Here is a 14,954-nt window from a genome sequence, read left to right on the forward strand (position 1 = left end):
TCATCAAAGGTACACTATAGAACCCCATTCTGCAGAGCTGTCCACGCGTGGTAATTCTGTTGTTACGGATGTTGAAACGCTGCCAATGCTTTGCACCCCGCTTTTCCAGCTGCGCGTTCTTTCCCGCTAAGCTGCACCAGCTTGGACAGTTTCCAGCTGATTCCTCGTGTCTGGCGCGAATTTCAACGTGGATTTTAGCCTGGCTGAGAAGTGCTTCTTGATGCTCAACGAGCACGTGCCAGCGGCCGACTTCCTCGCGTTCGATTAACGAGCCTCTACACGATCGGTCGCTCTCGAATTCGAGCGTGCATCGTGTTTAACGTCCTCGTGTCGGAACGTTTAACCCTCTCGAGAAGGATCAACGATCGATTATACGATTCCGTGATTCTTACGTTTATTTAAAATCTCCTTTGTTTCGTTCGACGAGCATTGAAATTGTCGTGGTAGCAGCGAATCGAAAGGATCGATTAATTGGAACGATTGTTCGAAAGCTTGGATAGGTTTATTTATTCATGCAGCCCTTGTTACGAACGTCATCGAACAGAATATAAGTTTAATTCCGTGTTCGACCTGGCTTTTTCGAATTGTTCTTGCAAAAGGATACTGATTGGTTATGATAACCGAGGCAACGAGCCCCGGAGCTCCGCGTACTTTATCTTCGCTCTATTATTGGACTTTTGATTTACGTAAAAGGAGGAACCGTATGAAATGAATCTCGAACGAGACACAGATTGAATTTATTCCGTTTGTTGGCAGCTTATCTTCATAATCTATGTATGTTGTTTTAACAAGTTAATCCGTCGGCGCCCTTTTCGTTTCACGATGAATCGAATCGATCGTATCTTACAGGGCGAGTATTTCACTCTGCTGCGCTAATACTAAACACATAAATCATCAACTGTCGCGAAAAGCATTCGCTATCTGTGTCAGCCATCTACATCAAAGACAGCCCCGCGTTTCAGCTCAATCTCCGACGATCCCCGTTCCTCCACAATTATTCTCTCCTCTATTTCGCTATAACTTTCCATTAGGTCACTGCTATATAACGAAACCAATTTTCCTACGTATATCCAACGTCCTACTAATTTTCTTTTTATCTTAAGATTAAATTTATAGACATCGATAGAGTCTTACTAAACTTGCGATAAAAGAGTTTCTTAAGGTAACGAAATTTCGAGTTGCTTCCCTTAAAATTCTTGCCTTTTACGAAGCTCACGAGCTTTTCAACGACAGTGTGTATCACGCTTGACCGCTTTGATACAGCGACACACGAGAAGGTAGATAGAAATTGTCGAAGAAACAGGAACAGACGCGAAGATAGTGGCACACAGATCGTATGAAAACGGCACGTCCGTCCGATTATTGTTGCAGTTACGAAGCTGAGGGAGCACTGGGACGAAATGAACTCGAAAATGATGCAGAGGAAGTCGGAGTTGGACGCGATGCTCGGGGACAGTCAGCGATACGAGGCCAAAAGGAACGAGGTGGAGGTCTGGTTGGCGCGAATGGAAACTCGGCTGGAGAAAATGCGGGCCGTCGGGCACACTGCCGATGTTCTCGAGGCACAGCTCCGGGAACAAAAGGTACGCTGGCATTTTTCTCCCTTTCTTAACCGAGCTGCATTAACCCGTGCGCGGACAACCGACCTCTCGGGGTCGTCCTCTTTATCTCCTCTTTATCTCTCTCGTGTCAATGGCTGTGCAACAGACAGAAGGCAACCGGTTCTCCCGTTTGATCGCAGCAATTTGCGTTGATTGCGATTAGGAGACTGAACGAACGATCATCTGGGAATTCCGTGTTATTGGCAGCGGTAAATGGGCTCGGTGCGTGGTTTAAATCGCCGAGTGTTGATTGATAATTATGACGATCGATTTTAGTCGCGTTCTAATTTTGCATAATTATATCGAATAACCTAGAATTCAAAGATAATTCCTCCCATTGTGAAAATCGCTCCTCCGCAGTATATATTAGGTGTGTTATAGTTTGTATTGGTAAAAGACATTTCTCGGGTGCAGCATCTAATCGCGTTAAGTGTCCACGGGTCGATATTTTATCTCACCAGTTATCAAGGAAGGTATAGTTGTAATTGTTTCATTACGTAACTACGTATCTTTCGTTTAAATTAAATACAAGCGATATCATGTTTGTTAACGACAGTAGCTCGTGTCACGAAGTCAGTTAAAAAAAGATTAAACTGTAGATATGGAGGAAGGAAAGTCGCAGATAGTTAGAACGTGACGCTACTGTAACTATTCCTGTAACGTAACGATAATTTCGTGGATTTTAACGCGTTACGCTGTAGAGGTTGAAAGAATCGTTGATACATTAGGGTCGAGTGGCAAGCGTTTCAGACTCGACAAGTGTTTGAACTTGAACTCGATTTTCATTGAAACGCTCGCACAAATACGGGAGCGACGTAGCAATCTCGAGAGCAGCAGTGCATTTGAAGTTGTAATAAGAGAAAGGAAACAAGAAGTCACGGAGAACGAGCGTTCCTTAAAACAATACGCATGACGTTAGCGCAAAATGTTCCTCGTATTCTACCAGTTTATTCCATTTTACCAGATCTCTGCCCCCGAGCCTGCCATTCTCAGTATGCACCTATCCAACCGTAAGAACGCTCACCAGCTTCCGGATAGACCGGTGATACGAGGCTACTCTGCTATACGCGGTTACTTCCTCGAGTTTTAACATTCCGTACACCGACCGCTCTTACCTGCCGCTTAAAAAACAATAAAAACGAAAAAAGCTTCTTCTCAGATATTAAATTTCATCCGCCATCAAGACAGTTTGTACTAATCCCATAATCTAATTACGTACCATCAGAAAATTACGCAAATGATCGAATAAAGTTACCCGTATAATCTAACCGGCTTGCATTTTCTGCGATTGCTCCAATAAAGAGAGAGAGAGGGGAGGGGGGAGGGAGAAGAGGAGAGGAAAAAGGGAGAAAAAAGAAGTGGATATAAAAAGAAACGGTCGCGAGTATAATGGCTGGCTAGAAGCTTCGTTACAGGCCGCGACCGCGATTAAAGAGAGCGAACGGATCGGTATTCATCCCAGCAGCTACTAACCTCTTTTTAGCAACGATCTGCTTTGTGTATCAGAATAACGCGACTCGTGGAGGGAAAAATGGCCGAGCAGTGCGCACGAGAGATAGACGAAAGAACGGTCAAACTCCCAATCAACGCGAGATCGTGCCACGGCGTAGTACGTCACGCGGCCAGAACTCTGTTTACGTTCAAAAGAGCCGAATGGGCTATTCATGGAATAATTTATTTCGTCGAGCAACGTCGATATATTTGGTATTTAGGGATCGCCTTGATTCTAACGGCAATAGCCCCGCCTCGTTTGTTGTCACTCTCGATCGTTGTCCTTTTCTACGCGTCCTTAACGACCGGCGGTATCATCGAACGTAAGCATTCTGCGTTCATTCGGTTACGACGCGCGAATCACGAAGGACGTACTACGTCGTATCGTTGAGAAAGTAATATTCTTCTAATTTCGTAATTCAAAAACTTCCCTTCCGAATATGGTGAGTGTTTAACAAGACGATACTTGAGAAACATCGAGACCGTTTATTCGATTGCTGTAACGATTCGTCGCGAGAGTTTTCACGGTTTTACGAAGTCCTAAGCTAACACTTCAGCCTTGTTTAATAGAACTTGATTCCGGTGTATGTTTCGTTTGCAAAGGTTAGCTTTCCGGTGTCTACCACTGGCCAGATTCTTCCTCTCCCTTGGTACTTGCAATCGTAATTGATTAATTGATCCGTTTGTCGTTCGATTACATTTTTACGTCTCGTTTGTCGGTTCATCTCGTTCTAAAATAGTTTCAATTTTCCTCTAATGGCAAAGTCCTTTCGATGGAAACGTTTCCTTTGAAATTAAAATGCAAGAAAATTTGTCGGGCGATCGCGATGAATAAGAACGCGTTTTTTTTTTGGTTCGTCGGCTTAATCTGGATTGTCGTAAGTTTTCTCGACGCGAATCGGTCGCCGGCCGACCAAATAAAGTTTCCACGGCACGGGATGCCACCATGAAAGATGAAAGCCGGGCCTCCCTCTCTAGGAAGATTTAACTTTCGCGAGTTATCGAGGGACGCGACTTTCGAGTCTGAAGCGGAGCCGCTCGCGATATAAGTTTACCGCCTCCACGGTGACCTGTCCGCCTCATTTTATTTCGACGCTGTTCGTGCTTGCAGTCGTTCCACGCGGAGCTCCACCAGTACAAGCATCAGATCGAACAGTTCAATCAGCTGACGCAGAAGCTGATAGCCGTTTATCAGGAGGACGACACGACTCGCGTGAAAAAGATGACGGAGACTATCAATCAGAGATACAACAACCTCAACACCAGGTATGCCTCGATTATAGTTTTATTCGCGTTATCTTAGTATCGTGGAAAATTGTCAAATAGAAATTTCTAATGTTAAAGTCGTCAGTGTGTGATTTGAAAATGCTCGATTCGACTCGATTTATTTAAACGTTTCGAACGTAGATTTATTTGAACGTAGTTGACAGAATTTTTATGGTAGAAGTTATTCTTTCGCGATTTCGTTCTTGCGTTTGCCATTGAAGCGAATTCGGTCGTTTCGAACAGACCGTGTCTGAATCGTGACGAAAGACTATATCTATTAAATCCTTCTTAGTATCATCAATCGAGGAAAACTGCTTCATTCCGCGATGAACTCCCTCCACAACTTCGACCGGTCCCTGGACAAGTTCTTGGCTTGGTTGAGCGAAGCTGAGTCCTCGATGGAGGGATTGGAAGCGGAGGCCGATCGACTTGGCGGACGACGAGACCAGGGTGCGCTCAGACGACCGCAACATCAGCTTAAGGTAAGTCCCATTTTTGCTTGTACGTACTCGCCAATCGCGAGTTCTTATCGGCTAGGCTTTTGTTACGTATCGCGATTGTTCTTGATAGCCGGAACACAGCAATCTCGTACTTTAAGAAGAAATCTTTTCGCCGTTGATGTTTCCGGCGAAAAATCACGTAAAGATTTCAATTTTTCCAATCCATATTTTTATTTGGCTAAAATAATTAGTCGCGAGTTTAATACTGTAACAAATACAAAATTAAATTTAAAATTATGGTTCATATAGTCTAGAAAGCTTAAAATTGCTTCGTAATTGAAAAGGCATTATACATACTAAACTCGATAATCATATTTTCGAGAAGTAAATCGCGACAATGGCGAAGTCGAGAAAACTGGCCATCCCTTGCACGTAGAAATATTCCACGCGATTTCGCACAAATCAACGCGTTTCGAATGTAAACGGGATCGACGTAATTCAAGTCTGGTTAGGTCGTAACATTCCTCGAGACGTTATAACGGTGGTGGTCAAGACGGGAAACCAGATCTGTATAGGTCACGTATTGACTCGAGAAGGTTTTACGGCTTCGATTGATTGCCATAAAAGTGTGTCGGACGTAGCAGGCCGTGTATCGGTATACCCATTAAAAGGAAGACGCTCGATATCGGATATCGGTGTAACGCGGTAGCGGCCCATCAGCTTCTGTGCGAAAGCTTCTTCTGGTTTTGCGTTCTGTTCTCCTCAGACGCTGACATTTCAGAAGAAAAAGCAAAAATCGTAAGAATTTTCTTTCAAGAGTTATTACTTTATCGAACGATTACCGATATTTTAAAGTAAATACGCGACGCACCTAGGCACATTGCGTTTCAGAAAGTCCGTTTTTCATAATGTACTACGAACTACTTCTCTAAACAATTAGCATTCCCTGTGCTAACTGAACTTCTCAGTAATGCGCGGACGAGAAAACTTTGCCTCTCTACATACAACGTAGTTTGCAGTAGAATGAAATTGTAACGAACTCTGCTCGCGCATATTCCCCGACCTCAAAAACAGTAGTCACACAATCTAATCTTACTCGAAAGCGATTAAGATTAGCGCTTAAAATTAGTACAAGTATAGAGAAGAATATGCGAATGAAAAGGAGAAAAAGTTACAGAGAGTGACATTGGTTAGGATGATCAAAGTTAGTCATAGTGTTATGAATTTAAAAAATCGCAGATTCGAATCCCTACAGCCCGGAAAAAGATTCTCCGCCTTCCGACGATATGCATTCAAACGAGTTACACTGTCTCTTCTGTTCGATTACAGGTTATCGATAATCGAGAAATCTAAACGACAAACGATGTAAGCGCCGAAATGAAGAAATTTAAATTATTTTCCAGAATAGAATCGCATTGTGCACAAGCACGAAATAAATACTGTAAATCCTGAAATATTTTATCTTAGATTCTAAGATACTCGGAACGTAGAGTGAAATTCTACGCGAATAGCTTTGGTCTATGTTAGAAATTTTTATTTCTGGAATATTACATCGTTTCCTACTTAAACTGTTTGATCGCGGATGGAGATAGAACGAGGTCGAAATGTAAGACGCAAAGGTCGGGGTAAAAATGTGCGTCATTAAGGAAATCTATAGGAAGCAGGTTACGACGAATGGACTTTCTCGTCGTAACCTGCTTCCTATACGAATCGTCGCGATAATCGCAATGAGAATCCTCCCCCGTCGAATACGTGTGTTTACAATTCCGTGGAACCGATGGACCATTCGCAGAATCAAATTGATATTGTAGCGTACGCGGTACGGCCTATTGCTCCATTTCGATCAAATTAATCTATAATCGTCCTCGCGTAACGAACAAACGGCACACGATTCCGGGAAATTAGCTTATAATATTGTTTGACTGTTAACATCGGGACATTCTTTACTCTGCCTGCTTCGTTCGATGCTTTTTCTTCTCCCATCTCGTCGACTGTTGGTTTGTTTTATCGAAAAGAGGCCAATTTTGGGCGTTTGAGGATCGATCGCATTGCATTTCATAGGCAAACTCGTACATTTTATATGACAATGTCGCATTCAGTTTGGAATTACGTTATAAAAGGTTTATTCATTTCCGTTTTATGCATTTTTCTTAGCATAATGTTTAGATTGATCGACTTTTTACGTTATTCGTAAAATCATGTACTCTTGGTTTATCATTATTATGTATATAGTTTTAATCTTTCGTTTCTCTGTGTCGAAGAGTTTCAAATAGGTCGAAATGTATTAATTCCAGTTTATCTTTGTACACGAATGAAGTTATTGTTCTAAAATATTCGCGGCATTTATCAATGTCTCTCAATAATTTTCACTATATCCAGGCTGTGGTTGTGTTTAAAATTATCGATGCCAAATGAACAGGGACGGTATAAATTTTCGACGACGAAAGTCCAGTCGCACGGTTGCGCGACCGCGTGTCCGCGAAATGTAATTTCCATGCACCTCATCGGCGAACAGACGACGGCATTGATTATTCGATAAACAGTTGGATAACTGATTGGAATCAATCACTCGATAAATCCCGAGTATCGGGGACGAAAGGAAAATCGCCTCTGCGGCTTCCACGCTGTCCGACCGCTTGTCCAATAATAGCGATCATTGAAAATCAATGTTATTTGCCGTGCAACCTGATTATATCTACGCGCCGCAATGCGCAATAACAATTAGCCGGATCTATTTCAATTACAATTTCTCTCTTTTGCCGCACGCTGCTTCGACGATTTCGTTTCGATTTCGATTTCGCTCAGATTCCGTTTCGATTTCGTTCCGCTTTCGTTTCGCGGCTATTTTTGTTTTGGCGTCTGCGATTTTTCATTGGGCTCGAATTTTAAAAGCAAACACCGCGCGTAATTCCTATTTACCAATGCCCAGTGTTCGCGTTTCACTTTATCTCTTTCCATTCGTATCTCTCGCGTGACAATTTATCGAACTCGTTTGGCCGTGTTTAATGTTCTTGAAAAGCGTAATGCTGGTCGGCTCAGTCGAACCGGAAAATAGTATGCCTATGCGCGCACCGTTCGTAATTAAGTGTTGCAGTTGGTGCTCGCTGAAAGCTCCAAAGCTGCGTGTTGTCCCTTTATCGCCAATCGTCTCGGTTCACGTGGGATTTATACATCTTTCGATCAATTTAACGTGGAACTGTGTGTCGAACGAGCCATGCTCGAATCATCGCAGCACGCCGGGTTTGTTAATTTCATCGATGCAGCGTAAAATGTTGCGGTCGTGCAAACGTATCCCGTTCCACGGCGCTGCTACGTCGATTGCAAATAGGAATTAATTTCGAACGCTGCTCGGTGAGCTTCTCGAGATGTACATCCAGATGCGGTGTTACGCCGCCACGGATTCAAATCGACGGATGCATCCATGCTCGTCGTCGATCGCGCTCTCTGGATCAATTATCCTTAGTTGCTACAGACTCGCAGAAATGGGTTCGAGTTGCCTGCAATTAGTTTCGTTCATCCTGTACCGTAGAAATATCGAAAGAATAATTGTCGAACGTTAATGCTATTTAGTGCACGCGAGCAATCGACCGAGTTCTCCGGTTTTCACAAATGCACGCGGAACAGGGCGTGGGCCAGAAATTACATCCCGGTGACTAATGCCGCCTGGACAGCTGCTTCCACTCGTTAAACCTCGAGGTAGGTAGGAGCCGCGTTATCGATTGGCATTCGTAATAAAAACGTGGCAACGAAACTTGGCTCCGTACGTCGCGTCAAATCCACCCTTTGCCTCATTATCCATCTTGGTTTTACTTTCACCTCTTCAACCAGACGTTTCTTACCTTCGAAAAGTTACTCTACAATTTCCATCGATCCAACGGCAGTCGATTCTTAAAGTTTCGAATTGTCGAATTTCGTAGGAACAGAAGGTTGAAAAGGTTTCGATTTACTGGAAACGCGCGTACGTTCCAACTAACGTACACTTGCAACGGGATCGCGGTATTATCGATGTATCGTAGACAACGCAGACTATACTATCGTACAGTTGGCAACGCCAAGAAACAATGTAATTCCGCAGGCAAAGTTCACGGTTGTCGTCGCGATGCTACTAATGACTCACCGACCCGGTTCGACCGGAACGTAACTCATGCATGCATAGCGTCTCCGTCTTTCGAGAGCACATCCGGAGGAATTCCTAATACCTTCGTCCATGCTGCACCACGCTCCCGTGTGCATGAATTGCGATTTGTCGGGCACGAGTTATGGCCGTCCGATATTGGATCGCGGCTAGAATTACTTGGAATCGAAACGGGACGTTTCATGGGTAGCCCATGGGACTGGCAAATAAATACGTTCAAGAAGATCGAGATTCTTTTACGATATTAATATTTACGCTTGGAAAAGCTGGTACCTCGGGGATCCGGGGAAAAACTCGATTGATGTTTGATGGTGACTTTTTCCTTTTTGCCGGGAAACGTATCGGTTCCATTTGTTTTTTCTCGATTTCTCGAAGATAGGATAACGTTTGATATATACAGCGTCTACAAGAAGTATTTGCACATAATCTTACTTTGCAAGCAAACATTTCTTTTTTTCATCAGTTTCTACATTTCATAAAGAAGCTACTAAGCGATATGTCGTATAATATACTTGGATCTGATGAACTAATTTGCAAATGGAATAATAAATACTATGGCGTATAAATGTTTTCTGTAGCCAGTGTTAGTCTGGATAACGACAGAGCGAAAGAAAGATCATCCAGAAAGATTATACTTCAATCATGGTAAAACATGAAAGCTCAACAAGGACTTACCTTCTCGTCAAAGGATTTTCTAAAGGCGACGTGTTAAAAAAGAATTAAAAAGGACACTAAAACACCTCGATTCTAGGAAGTCTATTAGAATGTAAAATTATTCTACTTATGGCAGCAGAGAATCGAGCACAAAATCTCGTTCCATGGAAATTCCATCGGTTTCGTATTCGCAGTTTAAAATCTTCTCCTATGAAAAATCACATCTGCAAGTATTTTCAACGATAGCGCGGAGAGCTTCTCGCGTCTTTAAAATTCTCCAAGGTTCGCCTACGTTTCCGTTGGATTCGAAAACCACGAGAGGCAAGTAGGTCACGAATTTCCAATGAAGCTTCGCAACGCGGTGGCGCGTCGCCCAAGGTTGCTTTTAGGCTTCTTGTCATTTTGCGCCGTGGCTGGAGTTCGATGGCTTTACGAACCGTTTACACGGAAAGTAGGGTTCATCGATCGAGGAGAAACGCCACGGGAGTCGCTTACGTGACCTGAACTTTCGTTTCGCCCCCCTGTGTCGGACAAAGAGGCCTGTCCCTTTTCTCATATTCATGGTAAACATACCGTACAGGCTGGTTCGTTAAATCAAGCCTAGCGTGGCTAATTCGCTTTAACGCAATTTCACCTGGTTTTATTTTTTCAACGTGCCACGCGACCAACCCCCAGCCTATTCAGGGATGCGCTTGCTTCTTCATACGGCGACACCCTTGCCTGCACAAATGGGATGTACAAAATTGCAGTCGACTAGAGGCAACGAATTTCACTCGCGTCCGTCCACGGGGTTGTGACAACGTAACCGGACTTTCTATTCGGTCAATTTGCCCCTTTCGTTGCGTGTTAAAGCGTTCAATGCCGAATCGCGACTGAAAATGGGATGGGGATTGGGTTCTGCTAGAATTGACATCGATAAAGGCAGAATGTCATAGAATGACACGTTGAAAGCGCATTGTGCGTATACCTCGACCTTGCGACTGCAGGGTTAATATTAATATAACAATGGGAGCATTCTCGCGGAAAAAAGCTTGCTCTTAGTAAATACCACAGGTTCGTGGCGGTCCAGCGAAACCCGGGACGCGCTTTTAATGCCGAGCATTTAGTATGTGTTCCGGTGATGTAAGACCTTCCTGCATTACGTCTTCTGTCTAGAACCTCTAGCCACGACGAGAGTGTGTGTGATCTCTCAGTGTTATTTCGCAGCGTAGAATTCATTGCCGTTGGAGGTATTCGCGTTTTCGACAAACGTTATTGCAGTCATCGTTGAGCATAAATATTCGTAACTCTGTTTTATCGGTATAAGCGAGAAAATCCAACGTCGTTAAATTCTGTATGTTGAAAGAACCAGTAGTCTCGCGTATTCGTGCGAACAATTTGAAAATAGAATTTTGTAGGACGGGATTCCGTGTATAAGGCAGACGCACACAGCGACAGGAGAATGGGAAAAGTTGCGGACTTTTTCTCGGGGGTGCGAAGGTCATGATAAAGCGAAAGAATCGGTTGGCTACTTTCCCTTTCTCTCCCACAGGCGAAACGCAGCCGAAGGATCGATAGAGGAACGCCTTCGCGGCGTGAACGACCGCGCCGACGATGATATTCTTCGCTCCTAATAGTCGTTGTTCCATTATAACGCCGAATACTTTTCGCGACTCACCGGCCAGAGAAGAGGAAAAGAGGTTGGTGCTTTTTATGCGTGGCGCATCCGGCGAGTTTCTGCGTCTCGCGACCAAAAGGACACCGTATAACGGAAATTTATAAGTGGAAGCGAGCGCTGGCGCACACACGGCCACGAATCGCGCTACTAAATCACGACGCCAAGTTTTTTCTTCTCTGGCAACAGAAATTATATCTAAAAGGGAAGGCTACGCTCGGTCTATCGCGGGGAAAAAAGCCGGGCTCTTCCCAGTTCCTTGTTTTGCATAATCGCGAAACTCGTATGCGCTTCTTGGTCGCGGTACCTCTTTTATATTTTTCTCTCCGCTTCAACAACCGTCCGTTCGGTAAACTTCGTTAGCCTTTCAACGAAGGCGCATTAAGAATCGCTCTCTTTCTCTCTCTCTTTGCTTCTCTTGGCTGGTAATTTTTAAAATCGCTGCAGCACGGCAAAGTGCATTTAACGAACTCCACCCTCGTGGCTGCCGTCCGAGCAGAAAGGAAACGTTTTCAACGAGTTTATCAGGCGACAGTCTCGCGTTCGTGGGTCGCAGCGGTGAATTAATGTTTCGAATTTACCGTTTGATCGTTGCATGTTCACCGTGTAATCGCTCAGCGAATAACGACCGCTTAGGGTGACTGTTCACTGGCCCGGTCGTTTTTTCTTCCCTTCGCGGACCTGCGAGTTACACAGCTTCGCCGTGTGTTGATACGTTGATTTCTCGCGATACATTGCTGTTAACAACTTCGCTTATCTTCGTCGATTTTCTAGGAGCTTTATCAAAGTCGATTTCGTTCGGCGAGTTTTCGTCTCTGAAAGAAGCAGCGGGTGGGCGAAACTGAAAAGCGCCATGGCGAAAATGAAAGGCGGAAGTCGTAAAGGGCACGGAGAGGGTGGGTGACGAAAGAGGTCGGGAAAGAATCTCGTAAAATACGGATATAAAAGCAACGGGTACAGGCAGGCAGGCTCCTAGCAAGTTTCTCCATTAAGGGGTAAAATTCGAGAGGCGGGTGTTTCTCGTTCGACAACGGTCACATCTTCACCCTTACACCACCCCCTCGAGCGACCATGATAAATGGAACGCCGTGAAGTCGAGGCGTTAAACGCATCGCTACGAGAATTCCTTTTTCCGTGTTTTAATTGCTTTAGCATCGAGCGTACTTTCAATTGGAAAATTTTGTTGGAATCTCCCCCCCCCCCCATGTTTTATAGTTCAATTGGCAAAATTCCAGCTGAATATTTCATGGTTAAAATTCCATCAAATTTTTTAGCATTTTCTTCTACGTATTTTTTTTACGTTGTGTTTCATATATTGTTCTGTTGAAAAAAATATACATCTTTGTACATTTTCGGGAAACGAAGCTTTTCGCGAATCACATTTTCATCATGCTCCGTATTCTCGTTATTATCTGTCTCTGTCCGTCTTCGTATCGTTTCTCCATCCTCCTACAACTTAGATGATACGTGCGATTTAACGAGAAAGGGGTTGTTCGCGATCGAAACGGTACGCGCATGCGCTCTCGGCTTCTTCAGAGGGCGGTAGCCGACAATGTTCGTAGAATTACAAGGTCGGTAACGCAGGAGGGATGTTTTCCTCCCGGAAGGGTAGTTTTCTCGAATTCCGGTTACCGACTTTGGGTGCCGATGTTATCAGCCGGTTCCTCGATGGAGAATTGCTGTTCCGTAGCAGAATACATTCGATTTTCTAGCGTTTCTGCCTAAGATCTTAACCACCAGTCGATACCGAAAGCGACTGGAAATATTTTGCAGGTTTCTGTTGCGTTTTGTTATTTTTTGCTTACCCTGCGCTAATATACTAAAAAGTCTCGTTATCTATCTAAGATCATCGATTCGTATTGTCTACTGCAAACCTTACAAAACTGGAATTATCGAAATATTCTTTTTACATTTAAGCTTTGTTAATCTTTGTTACGAAAGACGTTGGCTTTTTTCTAAATTTTAAATGCTTTACGTTTTCCTATTATTATTTCCAATGAATTTTCGAAACATTCGCGCTGCCGTTTCAATTTTTGTTCGTCGGTCGAACAAATCGTAAAGAAGGATTTCGAGTTAGCTTTTTTCAAAAGTCAGAGGGAAGTCAGTTGAAGGAAATGTTGGATTTTGACAACGCCGATTTAGTCTATCGACCGTATCGAGCAAGAATCCATAAAGGACGGAAAAAGGCGACGATTTATGGTTGCTCGAGATTGGATCGATTCACTGACAGTCTCAATATTGTCGCTTTTGTGCGACGCTGTGTCATCTTCATTGTTTCGAAAAAAAAACCAATCTCGCGTTAATTCCGGAATTCGCGGCAGGCAATAACTTCAGTTATCGGCGATAAATCATCAATTGGACGAACCGCTTTTCCGTTCCCTGTAACAGATACCATCACGACAAATATTTCATTCTTGAATTTCATCTGTTTAAGCAAAAAGAGGCTGGTCTCATTAGAGCGCGAGCGACGTGCCTGCCAATTTATCAAACCTTCTTTCGCTTCACAGTTTTAAATTTCAGATGTTTATCTTTTTTGCCCCCTCTAAAAACTATCGTTGTTTTTCTTTCTTTTCTTCTTTGTAATAAACAAAAATATATCGCAGTTTTGTTTTCACAGCTGTCGCAACGCGTGCGACGTTTTATCTTTTTGGGCGCAAATCCGTATTACGCATTTGTCATTTTTGTTAGCGGAATTTCTCGCCATCCTTTGTATTTTCATTTTCCTACGATTTTTTTTCTAATTGTAATTTACATGGAGTTCACGCTGTCGCAGAGATCGTTGAGACAACAAGGTTGCAAAGTTTTTGAAAACTTAACGGGAGACTAATTAAAATTAATCAGTGGGAACGTTGATAGCGACGAAAATCAGTTAATGAAATTAAAAAGAAAAAATGAATTAATGTTTATATTAAAACGATCTCGAGAAAGAGAGAAAGTAATTCAGCGACCGAGAAATAAAAAGGAAAAAGATCGCGGTTATGGAAGTTAAAAGTTTGTCGCGGTATGGCAAGTAGATAATTCATGGCGCAAAGTCAGCAGTGCACGTATGAATACATCTCGGAACTTGCGAGCGTCCGTTTAAATTTATACCCAGGAAAATTAGTTTTGTTGAATCTAGCAAGCTAGCAATCATGGCTTGTAAAAGCAACGTTTATTTGCTCTAATTGCTTATGTAATTACGTCGTGGAGAAAGCGCTTTTAATCGGAACACTTCGCGACCGCGGCAAATTACATCGGTAATTAGACAGTCATTCGTAAATCGCTCGTTCGCTAAATGTATTTTCTTTCTTTCTTCCTGTTTTTTTTTTTTTTTTTACTAAATCTATCTTTTATTGGTAAAAAAATAAATAAATAAATAAAAAAGGAGAGAAAAACGAAACCTTGATCGTCCTTTGTATGACGCAAGTGTCATTGAAGCAATGTACGTTAATTATGCGTAATGTTACGAATTTCACGAAACCAATATACATAGTTGCGTAAGTTGCACAACCCAGATTACGGAAGCAACAATTTTATATCCGAATCTACTGAAAATTTTAACGTAATCCTAAAAGTATATTACGACGATGTAACGTAGTTTGGATTGAAATTTTCGTATTTTATAAACCCTTGATCGTATTAAAACATCAAATATCCAGCTTTCCCTTTTTCGATTTCGCGTGTGGTGCTTCTGCCCTGTAATTCGTTTGGTTCGAACATTTAATTGAAAAAAG

General features: G+C 43.0%; 1 protein-coding gene across 9 annotated transcripts in view; it reads left to right on the forward strand.

Annotated features, from left to right (window-relative positions):
* The window catches only part of LOC117210891 (dystrophin, isoforms A/C/F/G/H), a 441,996-nt gene that overhangs the window by 137,185 nt on the left and 289,857 nt on the right, over positions 1 to 14,954 (forward strand). For all 9 annotated transcript variants that reach the window (XM_033454312.1, XM_033454311.1, XM_033454305.1 and 6 more), the window contains 3 exons: positions 1,372 to 1,583; positions 4,204 to 4,358; positions 4,651 to 4,840. In XM_033454312.1, coding sequence (XP_033310203.1) covers positions 1,372 to 1,583; positions 4,204 to 4,358; positions 4,651 to 4,840 — 557 coding nt within the window. The remainder of the gene's footprint in view (positions 1 to 1,371; positions 1,584 to 4,203; positions 4,359 to 4,650; positions 4,841 to 14,954) is intronic.

This window comes from Bombus bifarius, unplaced genomic scaffold (assembly GCF_011952205.1).
Source record: "Bombus bifarius isolate JDL3187 unplaced genomic scaffold, Bbif_JDL3187 scf7180000008213, whole genome shotgun sequence".
Classification (NCBI taxonomy): Eukaryota; Metazoa; Arthropoda; class Insecta; order Hymenoptera; family Apidae; genus Bombus; species Bombus bifarius.